The sequence below is a fragment of the Ochotona curzoniae genome, unplaced genomic scaffold, assembly GCF_017591425.1.
Source record: "Ochotona curzoniae isolate NIBS_2020 unplaced genomic scaffold, NIBS_Ocur_1.0 contig_2723, whole genome shotgun sequence".
NCBI classification, from domain to species: domain Eukaryota; kingdom Metazoa; phylum Chordata; class Mammalia; order Lagomorpha; family Ochotonidae; genus Ochotona; species Ochotona curzoniae.
In genome coordinates, this window is record NW_024465573.1 from 24,970,640 (window position 1) to 24,998,422 (window position 27,783).

Sequence of the window (27,783 nt, forward strand, 5' to 3'; positions counted from 1 at the left end):
GGGGAATGGTGGTCCGCCATCAGGGGCAGGTGAGTGAGTCGTGGTGACATGCCTTCCTATCTCTCGGCAGAGCCCCAACCCGGCCCTCACCTTTTGTGTGAAGACCCATGACCGGCTCTACTACATGGTGGCCCCGTCGGCGGAGGCCATGCGCATCTGGATGGACGTCATTGTCACAGGGGCCGAGGGCTACACTCAGTTCATGAACTGACTACTGCTGGCTTCTTGGACCCTGCCCCTGGCTGCCTACTGGGCAGGGTGCCGTGAGCAGCTGGGTGCGAGAAAACCGTGGGGTTCTGGAAGGCCCAGAGGCTTTTGGCCCATTGGAACCAGCCAGGAGCTGAGAGGCAAGGAGGGGAGCCCAGAATTTGCAATAACTCTCTTGGGTTTCCACCCCAGACCCTGCCAGGGCAAAGTGGGCCCCCTGCCCTGTTCCCTGCCACCCTGGCTGGCTTCTCCTGCGGAAAGGACACATATGGTACCAGTCTGCCAAAGATCCCCTCCTGCCTGGCCAGCCCTGGGCTGGGACTCTGGGGGCTGGGCAGAGCCACACGCACAGTGGGGTGATGGCTCCGGTGGTGTACTTCTCAGGCCCTGCTCCGCTCCAAAAGTCACCCCTCTATTTTTTATCCACTTTGCTCCAGGGCCAGAGGCCTCAAGCATCTCCCTTGAGGTAAGGCCCAGATCCAGCTACACCCTGGTCTGCATAGTGACTGTTCTGTCGCCATGGTAACCTGCTGATTGCCTGGTGCTGTGGCTGTACCCACTGTCTCCCCTGGACTTTCCCAGGGGGCCCCTGCCATCATCTCTCCTGCCCACCCAGGGGCACCTAGCGCTGGGGGGAAGAGCCTGGACACCGCCTCTGCCTGTGTCTCCATCCCCCTCCCCCCCACTCGTGCCTTGCTGGAGCCAGAGCGGAGGGGGGCGCTGAAGCCACTAGAGCAGCACCACTGTGCATACAAGGAGTCTAGAAGGGCTGGGTGGGTCCTGATGGGGACAAGCAGGGGGAAGGCCTGAGAGGGCAGGCGGGGCAGGCCTGGAGCCACAGCCCCCCTTCCTGGAGTTGAGAGCAGAGGTCCCAGCCTCCGACCAACTGGCCTCAGCCCTTTGCGCCTTAACACTAAGCCCATTTCCCCGCCTGTGCCCCAGCCCCAGGCCTTGGGCCACCTGGCCTGGCTGGCGGTTTTCAGTATTTCTAAGTGTTTCTGCAGAACAATAAAGCATTTGGACTAGGGGAGTGTGGGCACGTGGCTGGGTGGACTGAGGGCTCAACCCTCCCCAGATGAGAAATTCCCTCAGTGGAAGGTGCCAGGAGGGATGTAGAACCACAAATGTTACCTGCAAGTCACTGCTGTGCGCTGGAGGTGACGGGGCAGGAAGAGGCAGCGGGAGACAGGGGTGGTGAGAAGTTTAATGGGGGCACTTGAGCTCCCTGGGTGGGACAGGTGCACCGGGCCGTGGGGGTCACCGCAGTAGGAGGTTGAGCAGAAGGGCTGCAGTCAGGCACTGGGGCGCCAGGGTTGTTAGCTGGGTGCCCGAGCTCAGCCTGTCACCATAGCGGTCCAGGAACATCAGGGCCACTCCATTGGTCCAGCCAAACCCCTCCTGGACAGAGGTCAGGCTGGTGGGGACACAGCTTGGCAGGGGAGGAGGGGAGTGGGAATCGGGGTCCCGGTCCTGCCTCTCAGGCAGGGGGGCACACTGGGGTCTGGTGGGGAAGGAGTGCCACCACGGGGTATAGCAGGGCTCAGCCCACTCACCTGGACTTCATACTCCCCTCCTCCGCCTGGCTGCCCACCGTTGCTGATGTCATACTGGGGCCAAGAGGATGGAGAGAAGGTCGGGCTGTGGTCCCACCCGCCACCAGGCCAGCCCCAGGGAAACCACCTGCAGAGAGCAGTCACTCCGCCGCAGCCCCGGCCCCTGCAGTGCCCAGGGATGGCCACTGGGTGCCGCCAGTGCTCTGGACCTTCCCTCCACACCTGGGGAGAAGACCCCAGTGCGACTGGGGGTGACCCCGGCAGAGCTCACCTTCTCATACATGACTGACTTCTGGGAGTAGACATCAAAGTTGGTGCGAATCCAGTTCTGAGCAAGCTGGAAAGCCACTTCCTGCGTCTGGGGTGAAGTTGACTTGGCCAGGCCTAAACCCCACCCGGGGACAGGACCGAGAGTCCCCACGGCTCCCATCACACACAGCACAGAGGCCCCAGGGAGGGGAGGCCTGGGCCCTGACACCCTCTCCCCGGATCCCACCTGTCCTCTGCCCGGGGACCTGGGAGCAAGTGGGGAGGGGGCGCCAGGTGGGAGGCACGGGGAGCAGAGGAGAGAGAGGAAGGCAAGGGGCCTCCTCTGCAGCTCGCTCCTCAGGCCCTGGGCTGTGCCCCCTCTGGCCTCCCTACCTCTGATGACCACGTCCTGCAGGGGGGCCCAGGCATTGGGGAAGTCCCACTGCTGGCCTGTGTTCCGAAGAGAAGTGGGGATGCCGTGCCGGTAGCTCAGGATCTGGCTGTCCTAGAAGGTTCCAGCATCACTGTGGCTGTGGTGGAGGTTGCAGGAGGAGCCAGGGTGCTGGACCCCAGGAGAATGGGCGCCTCCTTAGCCACCTCTTCGTGGCCCGCGGCCGCCCCCATGTGGCCATGCTGGGACATGCAGGCTGAGACCAGCGGACAGGAGGGAGGCGCTGCCACCTCCCAGGTCCCTGCTCGCTGGAGTGGGGAATGCTGCCACCTCCCAAGTCCCTGCTCCCTGGAGTCCACGGGACAGGGGATGTAGTGGGGGACGGACAGACCCGGCTGCTGTCCTCTCACCTCCAGGTACTTCAGAGCTCTGTCCGCGACACCAGGGTCAGAGAAGCAGCCAGCCCAGAGTGGGGTGAGGTTGGACGGGTAAAACTCGTGGTTCTTCCTCTGGTTCTCGAGGTCATAATCAAACCAGGAGCCCTTGTCTTCGTCCCATAGCAGGGCTGTCAGGGCTGCCTCCCGCTGGGCCCGCAGGTTCCTGTACTTGGTGGCCTGGGAGTTATTCCCTGGGGCAGCGCTGCCTTCAGAGGGAGCTCACAGAGCCCTGCCCCCCAACACTAGACAGCTCTGCTCCACCTTCCTCCCCGAAGCTAAGGAATCCTTGACACCCACCTCCTTTCCAACCTGCAGGGCCCTCCAGTTCCCTCAGCCAAATGGCCCTGCTCTGCCCCCACAGCCAAGACTGGCTTGCTTCCTGGGGTCATCCTGCAGACACACTGGCCATCTTGCTTCCCTAGTTCTGTGGGTCCCTCACCCCGAGTGGCTGTTGGGAGAGTTAAGTATGGATGTGTGGATGAGGGTGTCGCTGCATAGACTCTAGGTGCCCTTATGTAAGGGGCCCCAGGTGTGTTCCCTCTTAACTCTGATCCTCTGGAAGCTGTTTTCTGGAGGGGGGAGGCCATGAGCTGGCTAGGTGCCCTCACCCTGGCAGTCCTTCCTGGGCAGTTCTGTTGGCCAAGACCAAGGCTGGGGCCTCAGCTGCAGCCCTGGCTTCCCGGGAGCTCACCCACCCAATCTGCTGTAGAAGTTGCCCATCAACTCCTCAGCTTGGCACAGGAAGGCATTCAGGTCGACGGGCACCATCCTGCTGGTCCGAATGCTGCTGAGCGAGTCAGGGTCCGGGCCTCCCACCAGCCAACGTGAGGAGAAGTCCCAGCCAGACTCGGCCCCAGACTTAAGCTCGGCCCACAGGCTCTCCTGGCTCCCTGTGAGGACGGAGCAGGTGCGGGGAGGCCATCCAGGCCAGGCTTGGCTGCAGCAGGCAAGGGACCAGGCTCTGGGGTCATGCTGTCCCTTGCCCCCTCCACTACTCACCTTCAGGCAAAGTGTCTGCCAGCTCTGCATCTTTGCTGTAGGATTCAGGCCTGACCCAGAAAGGAGAAGTGAGCACCCTGGCTCAGCAGACCCTGACATCCCAGCCTGGGTCTGCCAAGGGCACCCAGGAAGGCCAGACTGAATCAGCCTGTCCCTTGCCCAGGGATGCCATGAGGCCCCAACCAGAGTAAGTGGCAAGAGGCTGAGGGGAGCTGGGCCAATCCTCACCTGGGCCCCCCATAAGGGACATAGTAACGGTTCAGGGTGTAGTTCCTTTCCCCGGAGCTCACGGAGATGGTCCTGTTTTCTGCCCAGAAATTCAATTCCAAGGCCAAGGTTTCAATGTTCTCCCTGGGGAGGCATGGGCACTGCCTCAGCCCACCCACACGACCCCTTTCCCCATGCCCCATGCCCCATGCCTGACCCCAGGGAGGTGTGAGGTGTGGGGTGGGGGTCCCCACCGTAGGAAGGTGATGTCATCAGTGTGATTGATGTATCGGTCCATCATGAGCGTCAGGAGTGGGGGTTGGCTGCGCTGCAAGTAGTACACTCGCCCGCCATTGGGGATGTGCCCGTAGCTGTGGGACAGGGACCGGCTGAGATGCCCTCTTGTTGCCTAGCAGCTGCAGCCCGGAGCTCCTGCCCGCACCACTCTTACGTTTTCACCAGGTCCAGGAAGTTCTGTAGCATGCCCTTGACTGTCTCTGCCATCTCAGAGAGCAGCAGCCCTTCCATGACCCAATAGGAGTCCCTGGAGGACAGTGGAGTCATTACCTATGGCTGTTCTCTGCCCGGCACAGCCACCTCCCACCGCAGTTCCCTGGCCTCTCGGGCCTGGGCATGTACCAGTAGTAGAACTCGAGAAAGCGTCCACCAGGCACGATGAATGGGTTTTTCGAGTAGATAAGAGAGAATCGCTCAGGTTGGCTCAGCACGTCTGGCTTCATCTGCAGGCAGGAGAATCCCTGAGGTGAGGCACCAGCTGCGGGAGACTAGCAGAGGTTCTGGCCCTGTGCTGCGGGCTGTGTGGGCAGGGCCGAGCCCCTGGGAGCCTCGCTGGCCACCCATAGGTCTCTCAGGTCCTTGCTCAGTGTGAGCATGTGCAGAAAACCTAGCCATTCAGCTAGTGGGTTCCTGGCAGGTGTCTGCCAAGCATCAGTGGTAAGGTGACTTGGGTTTCTGGCTGGATGGCAGGTGCCAGTTCCCACTTTCCTCTCCCCTGCTGCCACCAGCAGACAGTAGCAGCCCACCTAGGCTGTTCTGTGGCCCAGGTGGGGCTACAAATCCAACCCTTCCCCCCTATGAAGCAGACATGAGTGACAGGAGCGAGGCAGAGCGAGCCCAGGAGGGGCAGCTGGGGCCAAAGGTCTCCCAGGTTCTTCTGCCCCAGGCCATGTCCGCAGGTACTGGTTTTAGTGGGGTTAGGGGCTCAGCTGGTTCAGCCATCATAGGAGGCAGCAGAAGGACCCATGTTCATTCCTGCCAGCTTGGCTGCTGAGCAAAGTCATGCAGCCAGCAGAGGAGCCCCGAACCACCCTTGAGGCCAGCAGCTGCAGGCCACAGGGCGAGCAGAAGGGGAGAGGTGGCTGGGCCTGGGCAGCCTTGGATGGAGGTGCTGCCCTGTCCGAGCTTTAGAACAGAGGAGAGAAAGTACTGAGCTCAGGCTGGGTGGGCTTGGGGTGCAGCCACAGCAACACCTACTGTTCCTGAGACGGACGCCGCCCTGCAAGCTCAGGGAATGGAAAGTGAAGAGGAGCTAGCAGTTCTCATTTTGACCTCAGAAGTTTTTTCTAGGTTTCTGTCTGGGGACTCGGGAGGTGTGGGAAGGGTGTTCTCCAGGATGGAGGTTCCTCCCCCAACCTGTAGCAGGCATGGTCCCTCCCAGGTCAGTCCCACCAGTTACCTTCTTCCCCAGGTTTTTCCAGAGCAGATGCAGCTGTTCCGCCCAGGTGCGCAGCTTGGCGTCTGAGATCTTCTGCAGGAACTTGGGACTGAATAAAGACCAGCACCCCTTCAACCCAGGGCTCAGGGAGGTGGCTCCCTCCTAGGGGCCCCTCTCCTTCCCACTGTCTAGCATCATACCTCGCTTTCCAGTCCTCAGGGGTCCAGGACTCCAGCTCCTGCCCAGCGGCCTGGAAGTGCTCCCAGACAAACTCCTGGAGCTGCTGCCTGGGGATGCTGTGGTTGTGGCTCGCAGCCAGTTCAGCAAAACTCTGCAGGACTTGGTCTGGGGAGTGTGGGGCCAAGAGGGGCTGGTTGGCAGGGCGTCCCCAGCTCCTCCCTGTTCAGAAGGGCTGCTCCACCTAGTACAGCCCCCTCTCCACCTCCTGCAGAGGAGCAGGTGCAGCCCTAGGTACTCACCTGGAGCCATGGACAGTGGCATGTCCACAAACTCCTTGTCATCTGGGTAGAGCTTGGCCATCTGGACCTGGTGTAGGAGCTCGCCATGGCAGTAGATCTGGCTGCAGAGAGATTAGTTGGGGTGGATGCCAGGCAGAAGGGCTGGCATCTGGGGTGTGTGTGTGTGTGTGTGTGTGTGTGTGTACACATGTGCATGCAAGGCCGAGTGAACAAATGGGGGTCTCCAAGGAGCAAACAACCCATGCAGTGGCTGGAGTGCATGCTCAGGGCTAACTGGAACCAACATGGTACAGGACACCTGGGGAAGGGGCAAGAGCTTAGCATGTGTGAAGTGGGGGTACCACTGGGGACATTCTCTGCCCGCCACCTTGGACAGGCCCTGCCAGTTACACACTATTATTTTGTTTGAAAGGCACAAATATATATATGGACACACACACAAACACCTTTCATTCACTGGTTTTCTCAAAAGCCTGTAACAGCCATGACTGGTCCAGGCTGGAGCCAGGAGCCGGGAACTCCCTCAGGGTCTTCCCTCAAGTCTTTGCGCCTTGGCCACTCCTCCCAGTGTGTGCATTAGTGGGGAGTTGGGTTAGAGGCAAAGGAGCTGGGATTCAAACCAGGTATTCAGGTCTGGGCTGTGGTGTGCCACATGGCAACTTCTGTACCAAACACCAAAAAGTCCACCAAATGGACTTTTAAGCAGGAGAGGGATTCAGAAGAAAAGGGTTAGAAAAGAGAGGAAAAGGGTTTATCAACTCGCATGAGGCAGCAGAAGTTCTCTTCCAGGAGAAAGGTGAGGCCAGAGGTCAGCCTGGGATGATGCGGCTCTGGGATGTAGGTTGGAACAGGTGCACAAACGGTGCCAGTCATACAACATGGGACCAAGCCCTGGAAACGGGCCTGCCGCGAGTAGCCACGGGGTGACATCTTCCACCCTGGCTGATGCGGCTCAAGGGGCACGCCTCTGGCAACCGTAGGGCCACCCGCACCTGCACGGCGCTCGAGTGGGCATGTGGTCACATGCTCGACTCTCGCACGTGACCCCCTCTCTGCAAGGACACTGTGACATGACACTCCCTAGGATAGTCTTCCATTTTGTCCTCCCTGTGGGCCCTGCAACGCAGCAATTGCCCTTGTGCTAACCAGGCTCAGGACAAAGTTGTGCATGAAGCCATGGCCACTGGCTTTGTTCCCTGTCAACCAAGAATCTGAAGAGAGCTAAACTGTGGCCTGTTACAGCAACACCTGTCCGTGAGCAATGGGGCATGCGCAAGGTCCAGTTCCAATGGAAGAACCTTTGTAGCCCAGCTGTCTGGTATGAGGTTGAACTGTACTCTGACCGTCCTAGGATACGGTATGTCCAGGCACTGCAAGGAAGGTGCAACTGCCCCATACAAATGAGTCACAACATGATAATACTGATCATTAAAGATGAAGTTCAGGGGCCAATGCGATGGCCTAGTGGTTAAATTCCTTGCTTTGAACATGCCAGGATCCCATATGGGTGCCGGTTCTAATACTGGCAGCTCCAATTCCCATGCAGCTCCCTGCTTGTGCCCTGGGAAGGGAGTCGAGGACATCCCAAAGCCCTTGGGATCCTGCACCTGTGTGGGAGACCTGGAAGAGGCCCCTGGCTTTGGATTGGTGCAGCACCAGCCGCTGCAGTCACTTGGGGAGTGAATCATCAGACGGAAAATCTTCCTGTTTCTCCTCCTCTCTGTAAATATGACTTTGCAATTAAAAAAAAAAATTGGGCCCAGTGGCGTGGCCTAGCGGCTAAAGTCCTCACCTTGAACATACCAGGATCCCATATGGGTGCTGGTTCTAATCCCGGCAGCTCCACTTCCCATTCAGCTCCCTGCTTGTCGCCTGGGAAGGCAGTGGAGGACGGCCCAAAGCTTTGGGACCCTGCACCCGCATGGGAGACCTGAAAGTAGTTCCTGGATCCTGGCTTCAGATCAGCATAGCATCGGCCATTGTGCTCGCTTGGGGAGTGAATCATCGGATGGAAGATCTTCCTGTCTCTCCTCTTCTCTGTATATCTGACTTTCCAATTAATAAATAAATATTTTAAAAAATAAATGTTTTAAAATAAAAACATGGAGTCCAGTGAAGCTATCTCAGGATTTAAGAACAACGGGAAGTGGGCCCAATGCAGTAGCCTGGTGGCTAAAGTCCTCACCTTGCACATGCCAGGATCCCAAATGGGTGCTGGCTTGTGTCCTGGTGGCCCTGCTTCCCATCCAGTTCCCTGCTGTGGCCTGGGAAAAGCAGTCAAAGATGGCCCAAAGCTTTGGGACCCTGCAGCCACATGGGAGACCAGGAAGAGGCTTCAGGCTCCTAACTTTGGATCGGCTCAGCTCTGGCCATTGCGGCTGCTTGGGGAGTGAATCAGTGGACAGAAGATCTTTCTCAGTCTCTCCTTTTCTCTGTATATCTAACTTTGCAATAGAAATAAGTCTTAAAAAAAAAGAAAGAACAATGGGAAATGATTGGCCAAGGAAGCTTTTTTTTTAAAAGATTGATTTATTTTTATTGGAAAGTCAGATTTACAGAGAGAAAGAGACAGAGGGAAAGATCCTCCCTCTGCTGGTTCACTCCCCAAATGGCTGCAATAGCCAGAGCTAAGTTGATCTGAAGCCAGGAGCCGGTGCTTTTTCTGGGTCTCCCACGTGGGTGCAAGGACCCAAGGACTTGGACCATCCTCTCCTGCTTTTCTAGGCTCATTAGCAGGGAGCTGGAAGGGAAGCAGAGCAGCTGAGACATGAACTGGTGCCTATAAGGGTGCTGGCATTTGGAGGTAGAGGATTAGCCAGTTGATGGAAGACTTCTCTGTCTTTTGCTTACTCTTTGTAAATTAGCCTTTCAAATAAAAATATATATATATATTTTAAACCATGGAAAATGAAATTGAAATATATGCTTATTTTGGTGTCTCTTGATTTTTCAAAAGATTTATTTACTTCTATTGGAAAGGCAGATTTATTGAAAGAAAAGGACAGAGAAAGATCTTTCACTTACTGGTACACTCCCCAAATGATATCAACAGCAAAAGCTGAGCCAGGAGCCAGGAGCCTTCTCTGGGTCTCCCACATGGGTGCAGGGTCCCAAGGACTTGGGTCAGTCTCTGCTGCTTCCCAGGCCATAACCAGGGAGAGAGATTGGAAATTAAGCAGTTGGCTGGAACCGGCACTTCTATGGGATGCTAGCACCGCAGGCCGAGGCTTAGCTTGCGATACCCACCATACTGGCTCCCAACCTCTGCATTTTGAAATCCACATGACAGGCTCCTGGCTTCAGCCTGGCCCACCGCCGGTCATCGCAGCCTTTGGGGAGTGAGTCAACAGATGGAGGAACTCTCTCACTTTCTCTTTTTAACTCTACCTTTCAAATTAAATATTTTAAAAAAATGTTGGTACATCACTAGAGTCCTACTGCCATCAACGACTGGTCTAGTCCATCATATCATGTGACAAAAAGTCTCCCAGGACAAGCCATTCATGCTTTTTTTTTAAAAGATTTATTTTATTGGAAAGGCAAATATATATAGAGAGAGAGACAGAAAGATTTTTCATCTGATGATTCACTCCCTAAGTGACCAGAACAGCTGGTGCTGCACCAATTTGAAGCCAGGAGCCAGGAACTTCTTTCCAGGTCTCCCACATGGATGCAGGGTCCCAAGGCCTTGGGCCGTCCTCGACTGCCTTCCCAGGCGACAAGCAGGGAGCTGCATAGGAAGTGGAGCTGCCGGGATTAGAACCAGCACCCATATGGGATCCTGGTGCGTTCAAGGTGAGGACCTTAACCATTACACCATCATGGCGGGCCCCAAGCCATTCATATCGGTAGGTTTCCATTTGACTCTGTCATCTTCCAAAGCAGGAGAGGGCCCAGTAGCTAGGTCAGGTGGCTGGTATAAATGAAGGAAGTGCTCTCTCTCACAAAGCATTAACACAGTGGTGAACTGCCCTCCTGCACTTCTGATCTACCCAGGCATTCAGCCCTCATCCCCCGTGGCTGCTCCTCCTCCTCTCCATTGCACTGGGCTTCTCCACCACTGGAAAGGAGCACTGGGCCGGTCCAGGCTGAAGGCAGCAGCGCTTGTTTGGCAGGGGGCTCCTACTGCTGGGTCCACTCCCACAGGGCAGGGTTCCACAACTGCAGACCTCAGGGCCATCTTAGCCAGGAGACAGCAGAGTCATGTCCACCTACTGTTTGCCAGACAGAACTAAAGCACAGTCCATCAGGCCACGTGATTCTCAAGCAGGTTGAAGGGCACAGCCACCCTTCCTTACTCATCACCCCCATTGCTGAACCTGTTGCTGCAATCCTGGCACTGGGACCCCTGCCTCAGCTGAAGAAGAAAGGGCAGGTGACCCAGGGAGGGCCACAGCATCATGCTCGCTCCTCCTCTGCCCCATTTCCCCAGTGTGCCTGGAGAAATAGAAGGGTCCTTCTCCCACGGGCCCTCTTTAGGAGACCACACCCATGGGCCCCGGCACACACTGGAAAAGGTGAGATTTTCATCGCTGGTTCTGATTCTCTAACGAAGCACCACCCTGAAGAAGTACACCTCAGAGGTCCAGAGGAGCATAAGGGCTTTGGTTTTGTTCCATCTCCGGGTCTCTGAGCAGCTACATCTCCCACCATCTGTGCCAGATCTAGCCCTGCCAGGACCCGTGTTGGCTCCAGGACCACCAGCATCAGCCCGAGCTGCCAGCTCTGTGCAGGCGCTCTCAAAGAGTCAGCTTCCCGGGGCTGTGCCCTGGAAGGCTGGTGTTTTCACACACAGGGTTCCCACTGACCACACGACCAGATCCACTGGCACTGCCCAAGAACCAGGGAAAAAACTCAAGAGGGCGGCCCACAGAGCTGATCTGGCTGTCATGCCTGCTTCAGTCAGAGGCAGCCTGGTAGAGTCTGCCCTCTGCATGCCCTGGGGAACTGCCATCCTCCACCCAAGTGGCTCTGGGCCAATCCTTTGAAGGCTGTTTACAGGTCATGGCTCAAGGGACAAAAGAACCCAGCAGCCCCTTGGGTCCTTCTGGAGCCGGGAGCCTTGCCCATGCTTGCACAGAGTAATTTGTAAAAGTTGATTAGAAAGGATCCAGCGCTGTGGTGTGTAGGTGAGGCCTCCATCTGTAGCACTGGCATCTCAGATGGGTACCGGTTCCTATCTTGGATGTTCCACTTTCAATTCTGCTCCTTGCTTATGGCCTAGGAAAGCAGCAGAGGATGGTGGACTATACCCATGCGTGGGACACGGAGAAAGCTTCTGGCTCTGGCTTCAGTTTGGCCCAGCTGTGGCCATAGTGGCCTTTGGGGAGTGATTGAAGGATAAAAGATTTCTCTGATTCTCCTCCTCTCTGTAACTCTGGCTTTCCAATAAAAATAAATCTTTAAGAAAAATTGAAGAGAGGTGGATGCTGGGGGGCTCCGATCAGGCCACCTCTAGCTCGGTAAGCACCAGGCGGCCTTCATGCCCACTAGGGGGGCCAGTGCGCCAGTTGGCGCCAGACTTTGCCTGCTGGCCACCCGGCCAGGGAGCCCGGGAGAATTTGGTTCTCTGAATGCTGCTCAGACAGCTCCATGCCAAATCTGCAGTGCTTAGGGGATGCGAAGTAACCCTAAAGATTTCCATTGATGGTAAATCTCCCTCAGATGAACCTGTAACTAATATGGTCTCAACCCACGTGTTTTGAATGATCATAATACCCAGTACAATCCCAAATCCTCGCAACACACAGCAACTGGACGGGAACACAGAGAAATCTCTCATCTCCTTGAAAAAGCTAGGAAGCCGTGAAGTGTAACCTACAGGATCTGGACAGGTATCTTACAGTCGATAGATTCAGAACAGCATTAGACAATAGTAAAAACTACAATGACACACAGGGGGAATCAGGAGTGACCCCAATAAACTATTAACAGGTGGTCATATGCACAGAATAGGGGAGAACCCCAGAGCGGAGCCGCAGGACAGGAGGCGGCTTGTATCCCACTCATAAGGACTCCCGGACTCCCATCAAGGTCTATCGGAACGGGCACCAAGGACGTCATCACAACTGCCAAAGAGAACACGGGCAACTGGAATGCCTTCGGAGGCCAAGAACCCAGAGGACAGACATCCCCCCTCTTTGGACAAACTATACGAGATGAAAGAAGCCTGAGTCCTTCCACATAGGAACCAACGTCATCAGAACAACAGCCAGGAACCACAATCGGTCCTCAGAATCAGAAGAACAATAAACCTTCCTCGGGACAAGGGAGAGGAGCCTTCTCCAGTCCTTGCCCAGTTCCAGCTCTGGGCCTACACCCTCTATAATGACCAACAAGGTGGCTCCAGAACCCCTTTCCCCCCAACACACCCACACACACGCACACACACACTCACACAAATAGGGATAGATAAGCAGAGAACAATAAAGAAAGATAGGTCATCAAAGACTCACACATACCCTGTTAGATAGAGCACAAAGAACAAGTACTCATCACCAAAGTTTGAGAGATTTCTCTGCAACTCCCCCCAAACTAGTTATGCACTTCAATGGTTAAAATGTCACTGAACTAGGCACAGGAGGTTCTTAACAATCTACATGCAATTTTAACATATTGTTTAATCAGTGCTGTGTAAATTAATTCCATAACGATATATATTGATGCTGCTGGGGCTTTTAATTGATTGGGATCTTGCTCTTTTGGCCCTGCCTCTGGACCAGGGAGGGTCTGCCCAAGAAGCAGATGAACTTATCTGGAGAATAAGATGCTGGACTCTATGCTTGGTACATCTTGCGGTGAAGGTGCCCCAACTGATCTTGATCTGAGGTCTCACAACAGGGTGGAGGAATCCACTGGGGGGGAGGGGTGGGGAGAATCCCAGTACCTAGGGAACTGTATCTCATAATACAATGTAACCAATAATTAAAATAAAATTGAAGAGAAAGAGAAAACACAGTGCCATCCACTAGCTCTGTCCCCAAATGCCCACATGTCCAGGTTCAAGGCCAGAGCTGGAATGCAATTACTTGGGCCATCGCTGCTGCCTCCCAGGGCCTGCCTGGTGAGGGAGGAGGAGCTGGAAGGAGGAGCTGGGAAGCAAATCCAGGCACTCCCGTGGGGGCTGCAAGTGCTTTAATCGACATTTTAAAAAGTTTCTTTCATGATATGAAAGGCAGAATGAGACAGACCAGGAGAGCGCATTCTTGCATTCACTGGTTCGCTCCCCACATGGTTGGCATGATGCACGCTGGCCCAGGAGGCAGGAGTTCCACCCCGGCTTGCTGTGTGAGTGGCAGGAACTCACGCCCTGAGCTGTCACCTGCTGCATCCCAGGTCTGCAGCAGGGACTGGATGGGAGGGAGAGCACCCAGGGACTCTCTGGCACGTGGGCATCCCAGGGAGAGGTCTAGCACGCTGTACCACAGGGCTTCCTAACCCCACGCTTCACAGTTCACGGTGGAAATCTGCACCCTGCCCTGACTCTCAGATGTACCTCCAACACTACCCAGGACGATACAGGACATTCAGGGTTTGAGATTAAGTCAAAGGGGCAATCACAAATGACATCTGATATTAAGCTAATAATTACCTCTCGGATGGGCATTTTCTGGGCCAAAGTCCCAGGTGGTGTGCAAGGAGGAGGTCAAAGGCTCAACTGGAAGCTTCCAGAGAGCTCACGACCTCCTGTTGGTTCAACCAACTGTGCTTGATGGAGAATCCTCAGGCCACGCTCTGCCTGGGATGCGGGATCTGCCCAGGACAATGAAGGAAGATGCCATTGCCCCACAGCAAGTCCATTTCATCTACTCTTCAAGTGAACATTCCCTAACAACGGCCTCTACCGGGGTTCTGGGCTCACACAGGTAGGAGGGGAGCTGCTCCCCCATCAGGGGTAAAGTCATTCACTCCCTAGAAGCACGAGAAGCACGCAGAAGAGGGAGACGCACTGCCTTTGCATAAAGCCCTTGTCGACATTCCACCTTCCTCCCACACAATCACTTCAATCCCAGCAACCTTGGCCTTGGGTATTCTCCAGATCTGCTGGCAGCCCAGGTCTGCCTTTCCCACCCCCTTGGATGACCTGGGCCATGGCCTGGAGGCTGCAGTCCCATTGGCCAGAATCCAAGCTGGGCCCGCCTCTTCCTTCCATTTCTGTTGCTACCATCCTCGAGTGTCTTTTCTAGATTTTTTTTCATACCCCTTTTGTCCTTCACTCACCCAATTGTTTTCTTCACCAATCCCCCATCCTCCATATCCTCCAGCAGGTGAAAAGGATCCTGCCCTTCCGATTCCTTCTCTTGCCAAACCCTGTGTCTCAGCATGTCAATGTCCTTCTGGTCAACCTTGCACTTCCTGACTCCAGCTGCAATATTGGAACTTCTTTCTGGTGCTACGACTGTTTGCTTGTCCTCCTTCCAGGCACCAGCTCTAAGATCTTGGGTTCCCCAGGACACTACACCCTCACTACTGGCAAAGGCGTAGGCATTCCCATGGTCCCCTCAGAAGTAACCATTTGCTAGAACAATTCATAGAACCCAGGAGAGCACCACGGTCATTATAAAAACACAACCTCAGAGCAGCCACATGCTGAAGCCTGGCATAATACACGTTCCAAACTGGACTCAGAAGATCAGGCCGCCCCTGACCCCAACTCCAGTCCACCTCTGGTCCCTGGGGAGCCTGGAACAGCTTCAAGCTGGTCAGGCCCAAGGAGAGATCATGCCCTAACCATTCAAGGCCTCTTACTACTTGTGCTCTGGCCAGAGTAACCCTGTGTGAGCACCAGGTGACCCTGCTGGAGTGGCAATGATGAACTATGGGGCTGTTCTGAACATTTCATGCACAATAGAAAGCATCGTGCCTGCAAAGAGCATCGGGCCTGGTGCCGTCCAGAAGTGGCATGTGCCAAAAAGCACAACCATGCCTCTCCACCCAACAAGCCCCTGCTGAGCTCTCCTCCCTGGCTGACAGGTGGGAGCTCCTCCCATCACGGTATCCTCCAAGTCCCCAGTAAACCTCATCAGAGTTGTGTGTCAATTTCCATCGCTCAGGAGCCAAAGAACCCAGGCTTGGCACCAGGGGCTTCTGGATGCAGGGCTGCATTCTCTCCCCGGAAGGTCAGAATGTATCACCCTCCTGCCCTCCTGGCTCACCCATGTGCTGGGGCTTTTGCTGGGTTGGCAGGATATAGGCATGACTGGGCACATCCTTGGTCAAGCCATGGAGCTCAACAGGCAGCCCCAGTCCCCTTGCTAAAGGCTAAGAAATTGGGCAGAGGTCAAGGTAACCCAAAGCCCCAAGCCCCTTCAAACATAGTGGGACTTCCTTAAGCAGAAACCGGCTGAAGGTGCATCCCGTGTCACCTCAGACAAGGACCCTCCCATCCCTTGGGGCATCTCAGAGACTGGTCGGTTCTGGTCTAGGAGCCTAGATTCTTCCTTCTACAAGTGGCTTGAGCCCAGAAGGCTCTACTTGGCAGGTCGGCCATGTTCAATGCCTATTCATTTCAGCAAAACTTCTGGCCCGCTTCTGGCCCCGAGGATAAACTCAGGAGCTTCCAGGTGATGCCAACACCTGGTCAGCTTTGGCTTGCCTGGGCCCGCAGGTCAGGCTGGATAGCTTAGATTAATCGTGGAATAGTGGTGTGGATCTTCTCACCACTGGCATGTTTGATCTCTGGAGACCTGAAGGCTCCATGAGTAAGGGAGCCACCTGGGCACGCCATGCCTCTGTGACTAACCACAAAACAAAACTGCAGGTCCCACTCCCCTGCCCCGCCCAGGACCATGTGCTGCCCACTGCATTGCAGGGCAAATGCAGAGCTCGGCTCAGAAATCCCACCACGGAGAGGTGCTGCAGGCCTGAGCTTGCTTCCTGCCATGATTCTGCCACTGTCGGCTGGTAGCATGCCTGGCACAAGCCATCGCCAAGTGAGGGTGGCAAGGGGGTTTGTGAGCCACCAATACAGCCCCCCACCCCCAACATTGGCACCAGCCTGATGCCTGACCAAACCCTGGGACATGTTTGCTTTTCAGAAGTCATCATGCCTACACTGTGGGCCTTCCAGGGGTGGGAGGAGGGATGGGTGTGGGCCTGCGCTCCCAGGCTGCCCCGCTTCTCTGCTCCCTCTGATGGGAGGGAGGGAAGAGGCCTGGGCTGGAGCCCAGGTGTGCCTGTTGAGCCCTCGGGTCCTTCCCACAGCCAGGCTTGGGCCTCAGGCACGGAGTTTGCTGGAACCACCTTGAGAGTGGCCTGGCAGAGTCCACAGAGCAATGTGGCTGAGACCAGCAAACCCCTGGGACCTCAGGTGGCCCTGTCTTGTCCCAGGCAGGAGATCCAGTGCCCAGCATGACACCTACTCTCCCAGGAACCCAAGACTTCTTCCCTTCCCTTTTCTTCCCTCTGCAGGGCTGCCGGCCAGAGCTGGAGATGGCGTCTCAGCGTCCCAGCCCCTGCCCCTCTTTGCCACACACTTACCTCTCACAGGGTGGGGGAAGGGCCTGCTGGGACCCGAGCCCCAGAGCCAGCAGAAGCAGCAGGTGTAGCTCCCAGGTGCTCCCCGGCATGGTGAAGATGACTATGACTCCTCAGCCGGCATCTGTTGGCTGGACAGCTTGGCCTGCCGCCCACTCTCAGGCAGCCAAAGTCCAGGGTTGGAGGCGTGGCTGCCTGTGGCACCCACACCTGGCCTGCATGTGGCCAGCCACTCCTTCTGGGTTCAGGCACTCTATGCATCAAGCCTCTTCTTGCTTTTTGTTTCTTAGGTTGATCAGCTTCAGCTGGTGCCACGTGCTCATCCACACCTACCTTCCCCCAGTGGGAGTCTGGCCATGTTGTCAGCCAGCAGTCCAGGGCCAGAGATCTAGTTCAGGCCACAAGCTGGGACTTGGACGCTAGTGGCCTAGGTGGCCCCAAGCCTGTCCACCTGAGTCTACTGCTCCAACGTTTCAAACAGAGTGGCTCAAGACTTCCTGGGGTGGTGTGAACCCCAAGCACCCTTTTACCTACAGAAGATGCCACCCTGTGTGGGGAGGAGTAGGAAGATCTCCCAGAGACATCTACAAAGGGTTTTGAAGATCACTTAGGAGTTGGCCCAGAGGGAAAGCAATTTGCCAGACAGGGCCCAGAGGAGAGGTCTGTGGGCAGCTGCAGGCGCAGGCTGAGGCTTGCGGAGAGTGGGGGAGAGATCAGCCCCAGAGCAGGAAGCCGAGGAGGGGGAGGCGCAGAGTGAGCTCAGCTTGGGGGTGGGCTGGGGCGGGGCTTCCTTCCAGCTATGCTCCTCAAGGCCTTGCCGCAGGTGCAACCTGCTCACTGGCAGGCCTAGGGCATGGAGAGAAGCAGCTGTGGCACCTGCACAGGGCTTGCCACGCTTAGGAGAAACACTCTGGACAAATAAACTTAGCAGGCAGGTTGCACTCTGAGCGAGCAAGTGCCCCAGAGCTTCCCCTGGGAAACCCAGCCACCCAGCTATCATATTTATAGCCAGAAAAAGGCTATGGCATAGGAAACTAGCTAATTGGTTTCAATTTGGCATTTGCCTTATTTCGAATGGCTGAGCACTTTGCAGCCTGTGATTGATTGAAAGTTGAGCTGCTACCATTGGCTGAGACCTAGACATTTGATACAAGAGTCTACTGACTAGTAGGTTGTAGTTGGTTTACATAAAAGTTTGGTTACAGTTTGCAACGATTCAGAGTCAGCTTTGGGCTACATGTTAAATTTTCCCCTTTGGCAAGCCTCTCAATTTTGAGATTGATCAAAATTTTGGGCACTGATATAATTTTCTAAAAAATAAGTGGTATCATTTATTTTTCATTTGAAAGGCAGAGAGAAAATCTTCTGTGTTCACTCCCCCAAATGCCTCCAACAGCAAGGGTTAGGCCAGGTGAGAACCATGAGCCCTGAACTGAATTGAGTCTCCCACGTGGGCGGTAGCGCCCAGGGAATTTGAGCCATTCGCCGCCTCCGAGGGTGTGCACAAGCAGGCAGCCGAGGGAGACCGAGAACCAGGCACTCCCACATTGCACTCAGGTGTCTCATACTGTGTTGCAACTGCTCAGCAAACACCTGTTCCTGTTCCCTGCTCGCACCACAGCAGACCTGGTTGGTCTCAACATGGAATTCACAAATTCCCAGCCCTGAGTCAGCCGGATGGCTCTTCTGCTTGCTTTGTGTCTTTGTGGTTCCAACTGTCATGAGCCCTTTGATGTCCACAGGGCAGCTAGGTGGGAGCAGGAGGACTCTTGAGGGGACAGCACCCCGGGGACACGGTCAGGATAGCTCTCAGGAGATGTACTCCTTAACAGGAGTCTCTGCAAAATGGGCTCATGGAAAGAAATCCACACGAAGTTGGGCAATCATGATCACTCACCGGTGCTTGAGTCTGGGTCTTCACGGTCTTGTTTTGGGGGCACACTGATGACGTGGAACCAGGAGTGACTGGGAAACAGCCTGATTCAAACAGATTAAAAAAAATTAGGGGACAGTACCATGGCATAGCAAGCTAAGCCTCAGCCTGCAGTGCCAGTATTCCATATGGGTGTCAGTTTGTGTGCCAGCTGCTCCACTTCTGACCCAGCTGGGAAAACAGTGAGGATGGCCCAAAGCCTTGGGACCCTGCACCTGCATGGGCGACCTGGAAGAAGCTCTTGGTCCTGGCTTCAGATCAGTTCAGCTCTGGAAATTGCAGACATTTGGGTAACGAACAAGCAGATGGACGATCTTTCTCTCCGTCTCTCCTTCTCTCTAATTCCACCTTTCCAAATAAAAATAAGCAAATCTTCAAAAAGCTTTTGAAAAGATTTCTTTCTTTGAGGACCCTGCGTGGTAAACCAGCGGCTAAAGTCCTTGCCTTGAACACGCTGGGATCCCATATGGGCACCAGTTCTAATCCCTGTTGCTCCACTTCCCTTCCAGCTCCCTGCTTGTGGCCTGGGAAAGCAATGGAGGACAGCCCAAAGCCTTGAGACCCTGCACCGTGTAGGAGACCCGGAAGAGGCTCCATGCTCCTAGCTTTGGATTGGTTCAGCTCTGGCTGCTGTGGGCACTTGGGGAGTGAATCAACAGACAGAAGATCTTCCTCTCTGTCTCTCCTCCTCTCTGTATATCTGACTTTGCAATAAAAATAAAATAAAAGAGAGAGAGAGAAAGACTGAGACCTGTTGGATCCCCACACCTGCTGATTCACAGCGGCAGTGCCTGTGACAGCCGGTGCTGGACAGGCTGATGCCGGGGAACCACAGCTCTATCTGGGTGTCCCATGTAGGTGACAGAGCATTGACACTGGTGGCATTGTTGCCTGAATTTGGAACATTCCCCCACAAGCCGAGCAATTGCTCTGGTTTACTGCTAGAATACAAGTCTTGGCTAAAACCAGCCACGGGTTGTCCTGAGAGGGTCTCCTGAGAGGAGGACAGCAGGGAAAAGATTCAGCTTGCACGGCAGCAGAGAGGCCTCGAGCCGTGGCCTTGGGAAAGCTGTCCACGGGTGGGAAGCCATCTGTGCCAGCAGACTTTGCCTCAGGGTCTCCAACAAGAGGACAATTCCAGAAGTCTGGAGAAGCCCCCTTTATTTTTTTTTTTAATTTTAATTTATTTTGGGCCTGGTACAATTATCAATGGCTAAATCCTTACCTAGCAAGCACCAGGATCCCATATGGGCACTGGTTCATGTCCCAGTTCTGCATTTCCCATCCAGCTCCCTGCTTGTGGGCTGGGAATGCAGTAGAGAATGGCTCAAAACCCTGGGACCCTGCACCTGCATGGGAGACTTGAAGAAGCTCCTGGCTGCCAATCAACTCAGCTCTGGCCATTGCAACCACTTGGGGGGTGAATTAATGGATGGAAGATCTTTCTGTCTCTCCTTTTCTTTGTAAGTCTGCCTTTCCGATGAAAATGCAAGAATATTTATTTATTTATTTATTTTTACAAATTTAGTTTATTTGAAAGTCAGAGAGAAAGAGAGAGGAAAAGATTATGGACTTGTTCACTTCCAAAAATGGTCACTGTTAGATTCGCTGAGCACCGTGAAGGAACGGATCAGTCTAGCATAGGAAAGAATATACATGCCCTTTATTTAAAGAAACTTCGCCTATGGGCCTTTCTCCCTTGCAGCAGAAAGATGTGAAGAGGTTACAAAGGAACGGAAAGAAAGGCAAGGAAAGGGGCTTTCAGGGAGTTTTAAAACCCTCTTGACACGGAATCTAAAGCAGGGCCACTTGGCCCCTGACTTGGTGTTGGACGTGGGCTGGCCACTAGTCCAATAGTGGCTCTGCTGCCTCAGGGGCGTGCTGGACTTCTGCTGCCCCTTCTGGGTTTCAGTCTGACGTCAGAATGACATACTGGGTTCGAAGCAAGCTCCACCCTTCTCGGTGGCAACCATCAGGCACACGGTCCGAGGCTGAACCCCAACTGTTTTGTGGTCAATGAGGTAAAATCCCCTGCCCAGATGTCTAAAGCTTTTGAATAATATCTGTGAAAAAAAAAAAAAGATTTCAGACTTTTACTATTTGTCTTCCATAGGAAAAGAACCTTATAAATAACTCCTCTTTGATTCATTTAATCTTCTAGATTTCTATGTATATCAGTTATTTGTGCTCCAAGGCTGTTGTGACATGTTGAAATTTTTTGAAGATTTATTTATTGTTATTGGAAAGAGATTTACAGAGAGGAGGAGAGAAAGAGAGAAAGAGCTTCCATCTACTGGTTCACTCCCCAAATGGATGCAGCAGTCAGTGTTGAGACAATCCAAAGCCAGGGGCTTCTTCTGGGTCTCCCATGCAAGTGCAGGGTCCCAAGCACTTGAGCCATCCTCTGCTGCTTTCCCAATAGCAGGGAGCTGGATGGAAAGGAGAGCAGCCAAGACATGAATTGGTACCCAGTATTATAGGTGGTAGACTGGTCTGATACGCCACCATATTGTTTTCCAACGTACTCCACAAATGAAAGACTGCCTCTAGACCAAACTTCCCCTCTGGGGCCACTGTGCCTTTTAATAAGTTAATCCATTATTCTAAAGCTGCCTAGGTTGCTTCATAGATGAGGGACTGTAGATCCATGCAGGTCTCTGGGTGGGAAGGGAAGGGATGGAGGGGAAGTGGGTGAGGGGAAGACTCTGCTCTCTCCCCTGTGCCATGAGGGTTGGGGAAGATGTGGTGTTGTTCCTTGCTGCCTGATCACATCAGGGGACAGAGATGCCCCCTGATCTTGCCCCAGGGACCCTGCTTGGGGCAAGAATGTCCTGAGGGTGTTACTTATGTCATCTTGATTATTCTGATGGCTTTGGTGTTGGCTTTGATGCACCATGTGTGGGATACTTCTCGCACTTGTAGACTATGTTTCAGTATGTCCATACCCTTAGATGCTTGGTAGAGATTGGCCTATAGCATTATTCAACCTGCTCTTCTTTCCATCTTTTTCATGGGGCACCCTGTTGAATCAGAAAGGCCAGCCGTGGTCTGACCTGCTCTCAGACCCAGCTTTCGCATGTGCTGCCAGGTGCTATGACATGCTAGAATCCCAACCAGGCTTGTACCCAGATCTGACCCCTGTGTGACTCCTAGCCCAGCTACCCCCAGATCTGTCTCTCGTTTGCATTGGTAGGTGCTGTAGCCGGCCCATCCCACCCTTAAACCTGGCTCTTATTTTTTACTTGCAGGTTCAGGCCTAGTCAGGAAGACCTCTGAGTCCCCAAGCCCTGGCCTGTCCCCAAGCCCAGTTCTCACCTTTGCCAGCAGGTGCTGCAGCCCACCCCAAGCCCCAGCTCTTGCATGCTATTGCAGGTGCTGCAGCTTAGCAGGGTGATCACCAGAATCTCCCACCAGGCTCACTCCCAGCTCCGGGTCTCATGAGTGTTGGTGGGTGCTGAGGCCCACTTCCCACCCTGACACCAGTGCGTGCTATGACATGGCCGTAGCCCCAGTTCCTGTGCGTTAAGGAAGGTGTTCTGGCCTGACCCAGAGAGCCCTCTGGATTCCCACCTTCTGCTCCACCCCATCTCACCTTCCTCAATTACCTGTGAGTACAGTGGCAGCAGCAATGGAGATGCAGTAGCCCTGGCTGGCATGTACCCATGGAGGCTTGACAAGTGCTCTGCATACCCCTCCCCTAGATATTTTTTAGAAATATAGAAAAGGGTCCGATGTGGTAGCCTAGTGGCTAAAGTTCTGGCCTTGCATGCACCAGGATCCCATATAGGTGTAGGTTCTTATCCCAGTTGTTCCACTTTCCTTTCAGCTCCCTGTTTGTGGCCTGGGAAAGCAGTCGAGGACGGCCCAAAGCCTTGGGACCCTGCACCCGCGTGGGAGACCTGGAAGAAGTTCCTGGCTCCTGGCTTCGGATTGGCTTGGCACTAACCATTGTGGCTGCTTGGGGTGTGAACCATTAGACAGATGATCTTCCTCTCTTTCTCTCCTCCTCTCTGTATATCTTACTTTCCAATAAAAATTTTTTTAAATAAATCTTTTTTAAAAATAGAATAGGCAACTTGGCTGGCACACTGGTACAGGTTAACACAGAGTTGGTAATAACGAGGCCCAGAATGCTTGCCAGCCATTGGCTGTTTTTCTTCCAACAGTGTAGCACCTGCCATTGCCTGTAGTTGGGGGCCTATAACTTTTGTACATAAAGTTAACCAGTGTCCCAGCCTCCTTATATTTGGAAGAACTAATTTCCAAAAGGTGCTTGGCTGAGGTCTCCATTTGAAGCCAATTCAGTTCATTATTACAGCCGGTGCAGCTGCAGGCCCACTGCAGTACAGATTGTTCAACTAAATTGTAGAGCTCAGACCCCAAAGCATTAAGAGCTCAAAGAAGCATCTAAACAAGCTGAAGTTAGCAGACATGTTCAAGCTAAGACAAGTCTCGTGAGTCCAGCCAGTGAGGATGCGCAAGCTTCCTTCAGCAACCAGACAGGCAGTATTTACAGCATAAGGAGACAGCGCACAGAACTGGACCGGCTCAGCAGCCACGATTTGCACATGTCTGAGCGGGTTCAGTCTGCGCCAGCCTGGAAGTTTGAGTGCCCCGACTGCCTGGCACTCAGCTACTTGCTCCAGGAAAGCACCTGCAGCTCACTGGCCACGGGCTGGTCTACTTGGTTAGACTGCAGTTCACCAGAATAGTCACAGCTCTGGGCCAGATTTTAATCCAATGCCACAAGGCAGTGCTTGCCCCTCTTCAGCAAGCCTTCCACCCCTAGGCCACAGCTCTAGACGCTTCCTTTCTTCTCCAGGGGCTATCTTTTCCCTGCTTGAAATTTTTACTGTGGTTAAATATGCAGGACATCAAACCACATATATTTTATGGTAACTCAATTTACTCTAAATTGCATCCACTCACCCTTGCATTCCTAAGAAAGTCTCCACAGCCATTGCCTGATTCATGTTGTCGCTTTGACACGAGATGAATCTTCTGATGGAAAATTCTCCAAACTTTGATTTGTAAAAGTCTCATTTCTCCTTCACTTTTTAAACATCATTTTATAGGGTACTGAATGTCATGCAGACTTTGTTTCTTCCTCTTCCAACAACTTCTACCCTTGATCTTAAACCAAAAGCCCAATAAGTGATCTCTCCCAACAACTTTAATGTTTGAATCTCCTCTTGGTTTACTATAGAAAAACCAGATCGATTTTTCCTACCATTTGGTCGCAATTCACATCACTTCCGAAGCCAGACAGGTGGGGGTTCTACCCCACGCCGAGCAGCCGTGGCAGCTGACTGTAGCCCTCTGATTCAATGTCATTCCATTCTTTTTAAAGTAATTTTTAAAAAAGACTTATTTATTTTATTCAAAAGGCAGGTTTACAGAGAAGAAAGGAGAGAGAAAGAGACCTTCTATCTGCTGGTTTACTTTCCACATGCTGCAAGGGTCAGAGCGGGACTGATTTGAGGCCAGGAGCCTGGAGCTTCCATCTGCATCTCCCAGGTGGGTGCAGGTGCCCAAGCACTTGGGTCATCTTCTGCCGCCTTCCCAAGCTATTAACAGGGAGCTGGAGCAGAAGTGGAACAGCTGGGACATGAACCAGTTCCTGTATGGGTTGCCGGTACCACAGGCTGTGGCTTTACCGGCACGGCGCCACGGCACCTGTCCCAGGCAATGTCCCTCTTATCCTGGCTTCTCTTGGATCAGACTGTTTGCCCTGTAGCTTCCTTCAATGTTCTCCTTTTTATCACCGAACTACTTTGGTTTGGAGAGGACACACACGGATGTGACTTATCCCGCTTGACATTCTCAGAAGTTCCTGGGCCTGTAGTTTGCTGCCTGATACGGGTTTTTGGAAGTCCTCGGTCACGATTGGTCTTGAGTTGTCTTTCTTCTTCTTCTGTAGTCCCATTTACACATATGTTGCCCCTCTCTGGTTATGCAGAAGTTCTCAGATGTTTCATTCGGATTGCTTTCGTCTTTGTGCTCCTGGCTTTTAAGTCTTGCATGCCCCTATTGATGCCACCCTCAGGTCTGCTAACTCTTCAGCCAGTCCATCACAGAGCCAGGAGAGGCAGATGGTCACTTCTGCTGGTATTTGTGTCTTGTATTTCTCCCTTTTTGATTTATTTCAAAGACAGATTTACAGAGAGAAAGAGACAGAGTGAACCTCTTGTTCAGTCCCCAAATGGCCAAGCATGGCTGAGCTGATCTGAAGCTGGGAGCCAGGAGCCTCTTCCAGGTTTCCTACGTGGGGGCAGGGACCCAAGGACTTGGGCCATCCTCTGCTGTTTGCCCAGGCCACAAGCAAGAAGCAGGATCAGAAATAGAGCAGCCAGGACTAGAACCAGGGCTCACATGAAATGCTGGTGCTTGTAGGTGGAGGATTAGCCTGTTGAGCTACCACACCACTCCCTATGTTTTATTTATTGTTTATAATTTCTTGGAATTGCCACCTCTGCCTACATTACCTATCTACTCTTGCATGTCACAGCCGTTTAAAGGCCTGGGTCTAGCGAGGCAAGGCAGGCCTGCTCTGTGAGAGGGGGCTCAGGTCCGCGCTGTCTCCTCACTTTGGGTTTGGCCTGTCAACACACCCTGCAAAGGTCTACGGTGAGCCAGACGTTCCGTCTTGCCTACAAGTAGCAGTGAGCCCTGGTTCCTGGGGGTGCTTCACCCCTGCTCTGCGTCCCTCTCCCCCTGCAGGGCACACAGTGGCTTCCCGGGACCTCAGTTCTCTGGCTGAACTGAGCCGTGCTGGTGCTTCGCTGGCACCACAGCCCTGCCACACCAGATCAGACCCAAGGACCCTCCTCTCGCTGTGGAGATTTATATTTCTCTCTCTTCATTGGTCATTTTTACTTGAAACAACATGGTCGCCACACCTTCCTTTACTTCTTTAAGCACAATTCATAACGGTCACTTGAAAGTTTTGTTTTTCTGACAGGTCCGACATTGGTCACTCTCCCAGCCAGCCTTCTTGCCTCCTTTCGTGTGTATGGAGGGGGCATCATTTCCTGTTTCTTTGCATGGTTCATACATTTTTGTTGGAAATAGGGCGTTGTGGGTACTAGAGCAATTCTGGGTACTGCTCTTCATCCTTCCAGCCCATCATTATTTGCATATTTATTTGTGAAGGGCCTGGCTGGGCTATGTCATTGATGCAATAGCCAAAAGTCGGCCCACTTCAGATCGTGGTCTGGAGGTACAAGGTCAAGGGCATCCTCTGGCACTGGGGTGTTGCCCACAGTCCTGAGCCAGCACCTTGCATGACACAGCAGGAGGCAGGGAGCAAGCAGGTGCCTGTGTGTGCCTGCTGCCCCTCTTGCTGTGAAGCCGAGAGCTCTCATTCGGGGGGCTCCCGCCTCAGGACCCTAGCTAACCCTGACTGCTTTGCACAGGCCCCACTCAAACCCGCCGTCAGATTAAATCCCCACTGCTTAACCCCATCCACACAAGGCGGTGGACGAACTGTGTTGAAACCATAGTGCGTTTGGGCAGCCTGTCTGCCTCCCGCCATGCTTCTTTCTGGGAACATGCTCTGGGTGACACTGACCTTGGCCACGGACCCTGCCCCCCTGCCCGAGGAGCATGCTCACCTGTTGCCCTCTGCCAACGGCCAGTCGATAGTGTCCTGAGATCCTGAGAGGAGTTCTTTTAAGTTCACTCTGGAAGGAAAAGTCATGGGGGCAGTCAGTACTTGGTCTCCCACCCTTTCCCACAGCACGGGCTCCGGGATTCCAGTATTTGTGTTTCTGAAGAACAACAAAGTACTTGGGCCAGGCGAGTGCGTGCATGGGTGCATGGAGCAGCGCTGATGCTGGGGAGACCAGATATTTCCCTGCTGGCAGGTACCAGGAGGGACCCAGGCCCACCCGTGAGCGGCAGGTTAGTGCTCTGTCCCCTGTGCTGGGAGGAAGATGCGAGGCTGGTGAGAGGTTCAAGAAGCAGTTGGAACTACCTAGGTGGGGCAGGTGCACGAGGGCATCTGGGAGCAGTCAGGTGTGCAGGGACCTGCAGGCAGGGGAGCTCACTGAAGCTTGGCGGTGGGGTGCGATGGATTGTAGCAGATAGCAGGGCTCAGCCCGCTCACCTGGACTTCATACTCCCCTCCGCCACCTGGTTGTCTCCCGTAGCTGATGTCATGTGGGGACAAGAGGTCGGAGGGAAGTCAGGCGGTGTGGTCCTACCCACACCGGACCCTGTATATACAGTGCTACTCTAGCCGCTGCCCCGGCCCTGCAGTGCCCAGGAATGGCCACTGGGCGCCGCCACTGTCCCGGCCGGGCCTGGCAGCAGAAGGCAATTTCCCAGAGGGTTCAAATGGAAATTCTGAAACGCATTTCCTATTACCATAATCTGAAACCCAGAAAGCATAATCCTGGAGGATTGAAATCTTCAAAGCAAAAATCCTGCAAACCACAATTTACATGAACAAAAGGCTCCGTAAGAGCCTAGAAAGCCGAATCTGGGTGTAGTACATAAAGCTGCAGCCTGAGGTTACCAACGCTGTGGCATGCAAGTTAAGTCTCCACTGACAGTGCCAGAATCCCATATGGACGCTGGTTCGAGTCATGGCTGTGTCACTTCTGATCCGGTTCCCTGCTAATGTGCCTGGGAAATCAGCAACAGATGGCCCAAGTCCTTGAGTCCCTGCACCCAGGCAGGAGACCCCACCAGAGTTCTGAGCGCCTTGCTTCAGTCAGACCCAGCCCTGGTTGTTGTAAACACTGAAGGGCTGAACCAGAAATGGGATATCTAACCTAAAAAACAAGAGTTATGTATTTTTGTTATTGAAGTCAGATATACAAAGAGAAGGAGAGACAGAGAGAAAGATCTTCCATCTGTATGGTCACTCCTCAAGTGGCTTGCAACAGCCAGAGCTGAGCCAATCTGAAATCAGGAGCTTGGAGCCTCTTCTGAGTCTCCCACATAGGTGCAGGGTCCCAAGGTTTTGGGCCATCCTTGACTGCTTTCCCAGGCCACAAGCAGGGAGCTGGACAGGAAGTGGAGCAGCCGGGATAAGAACCAGCTCCCATATGGAATCCCAGCGCATTCAAGGCGAGGACTTTAGCCACTAGGCTCCTGAGCCAGGCCCTGGAATATCTACCTTTTACATAAAAAATAAAAATAAACATTACAATAATGCATTGGCATTTCTTC

General features: G+C 53.8%; 2 protein-coding genes across 6 annotated transcripts in view; one reads left to right on the forward strand and one right to left on the reverse strand.

Moving 5' to 3' along the window:
* PHLDB1 (pleckstrin homology like domain family B member 1) overlaps nt 1–283 on the forward strand; it is a 42,348-nt gene extending 42,065 nt beyond the window's left edge. Inside the window, exon 23 of the mRNA XM_040977062.1 lies at nt 71–283. Within this exon, the coding sequence (XP_040832996.1) occupies nt 71–211 (141 nt within the window). The 3' untranslated portion in view covers nt 212–283. The remainder of the gene's footprint in view (nt 1–70) is intronic.
* A 1,108-nt stretch (nt 284–1,391) lies between these two features.
* Nucleotides 1,392–17,395, reverse strand: TREH (trehalase). Of its 5 annotated transcripts, none has more exons than XM_040977065.1 (15): nt 16,677–17,395; nt 6,198–6,298; nt 5,919–6,063; nt 5,740–5,827; nt 4,683–4,783; nt 4,495–4,587; nt 4,298–4,414; nt 4,065–4,187; nt 3,833–3,886; nt 3,533–3,723; nt 2,811–3,028; nt 2,403–2,514; nt 2,032–2,144; nt 1,761–1,814; nt 1,392–1,605 (listed from the first exon to the last, which is right to left on the reverse strand). In XM_040977065.1, the coding sequence occupies exons 1-15, from the start codon at nt 16,763–16,765 to the stop codon at nt 1,465–1,467; spliced, it is 1,740 nt and encodes a 579-aa protein (XP_040832999.1). In that variant the 5' UTR covers nt 16,766–17,395; the 3' UTR covers nt 1,392–1,464. The 5 variants fall into 5 exon arrangements, with proteins under 5 accessions (XP_040832999.1, XP_040832998.1, XP_040833000.1 ...); XM_040977064.1 differs by having other exon boundaries at nt 3,533–3,727; nt 3,837–3,886; nt 16,677–17,394; XM_040977066.1 differs by lacking the exon at nt 4,495–4,587 and having other exon boundaries at nt 3,533–3,727; nt 3,837–3,886.
* Nucleotides 17,396–27,783: the final 10,388 nt, after the last annotated feature.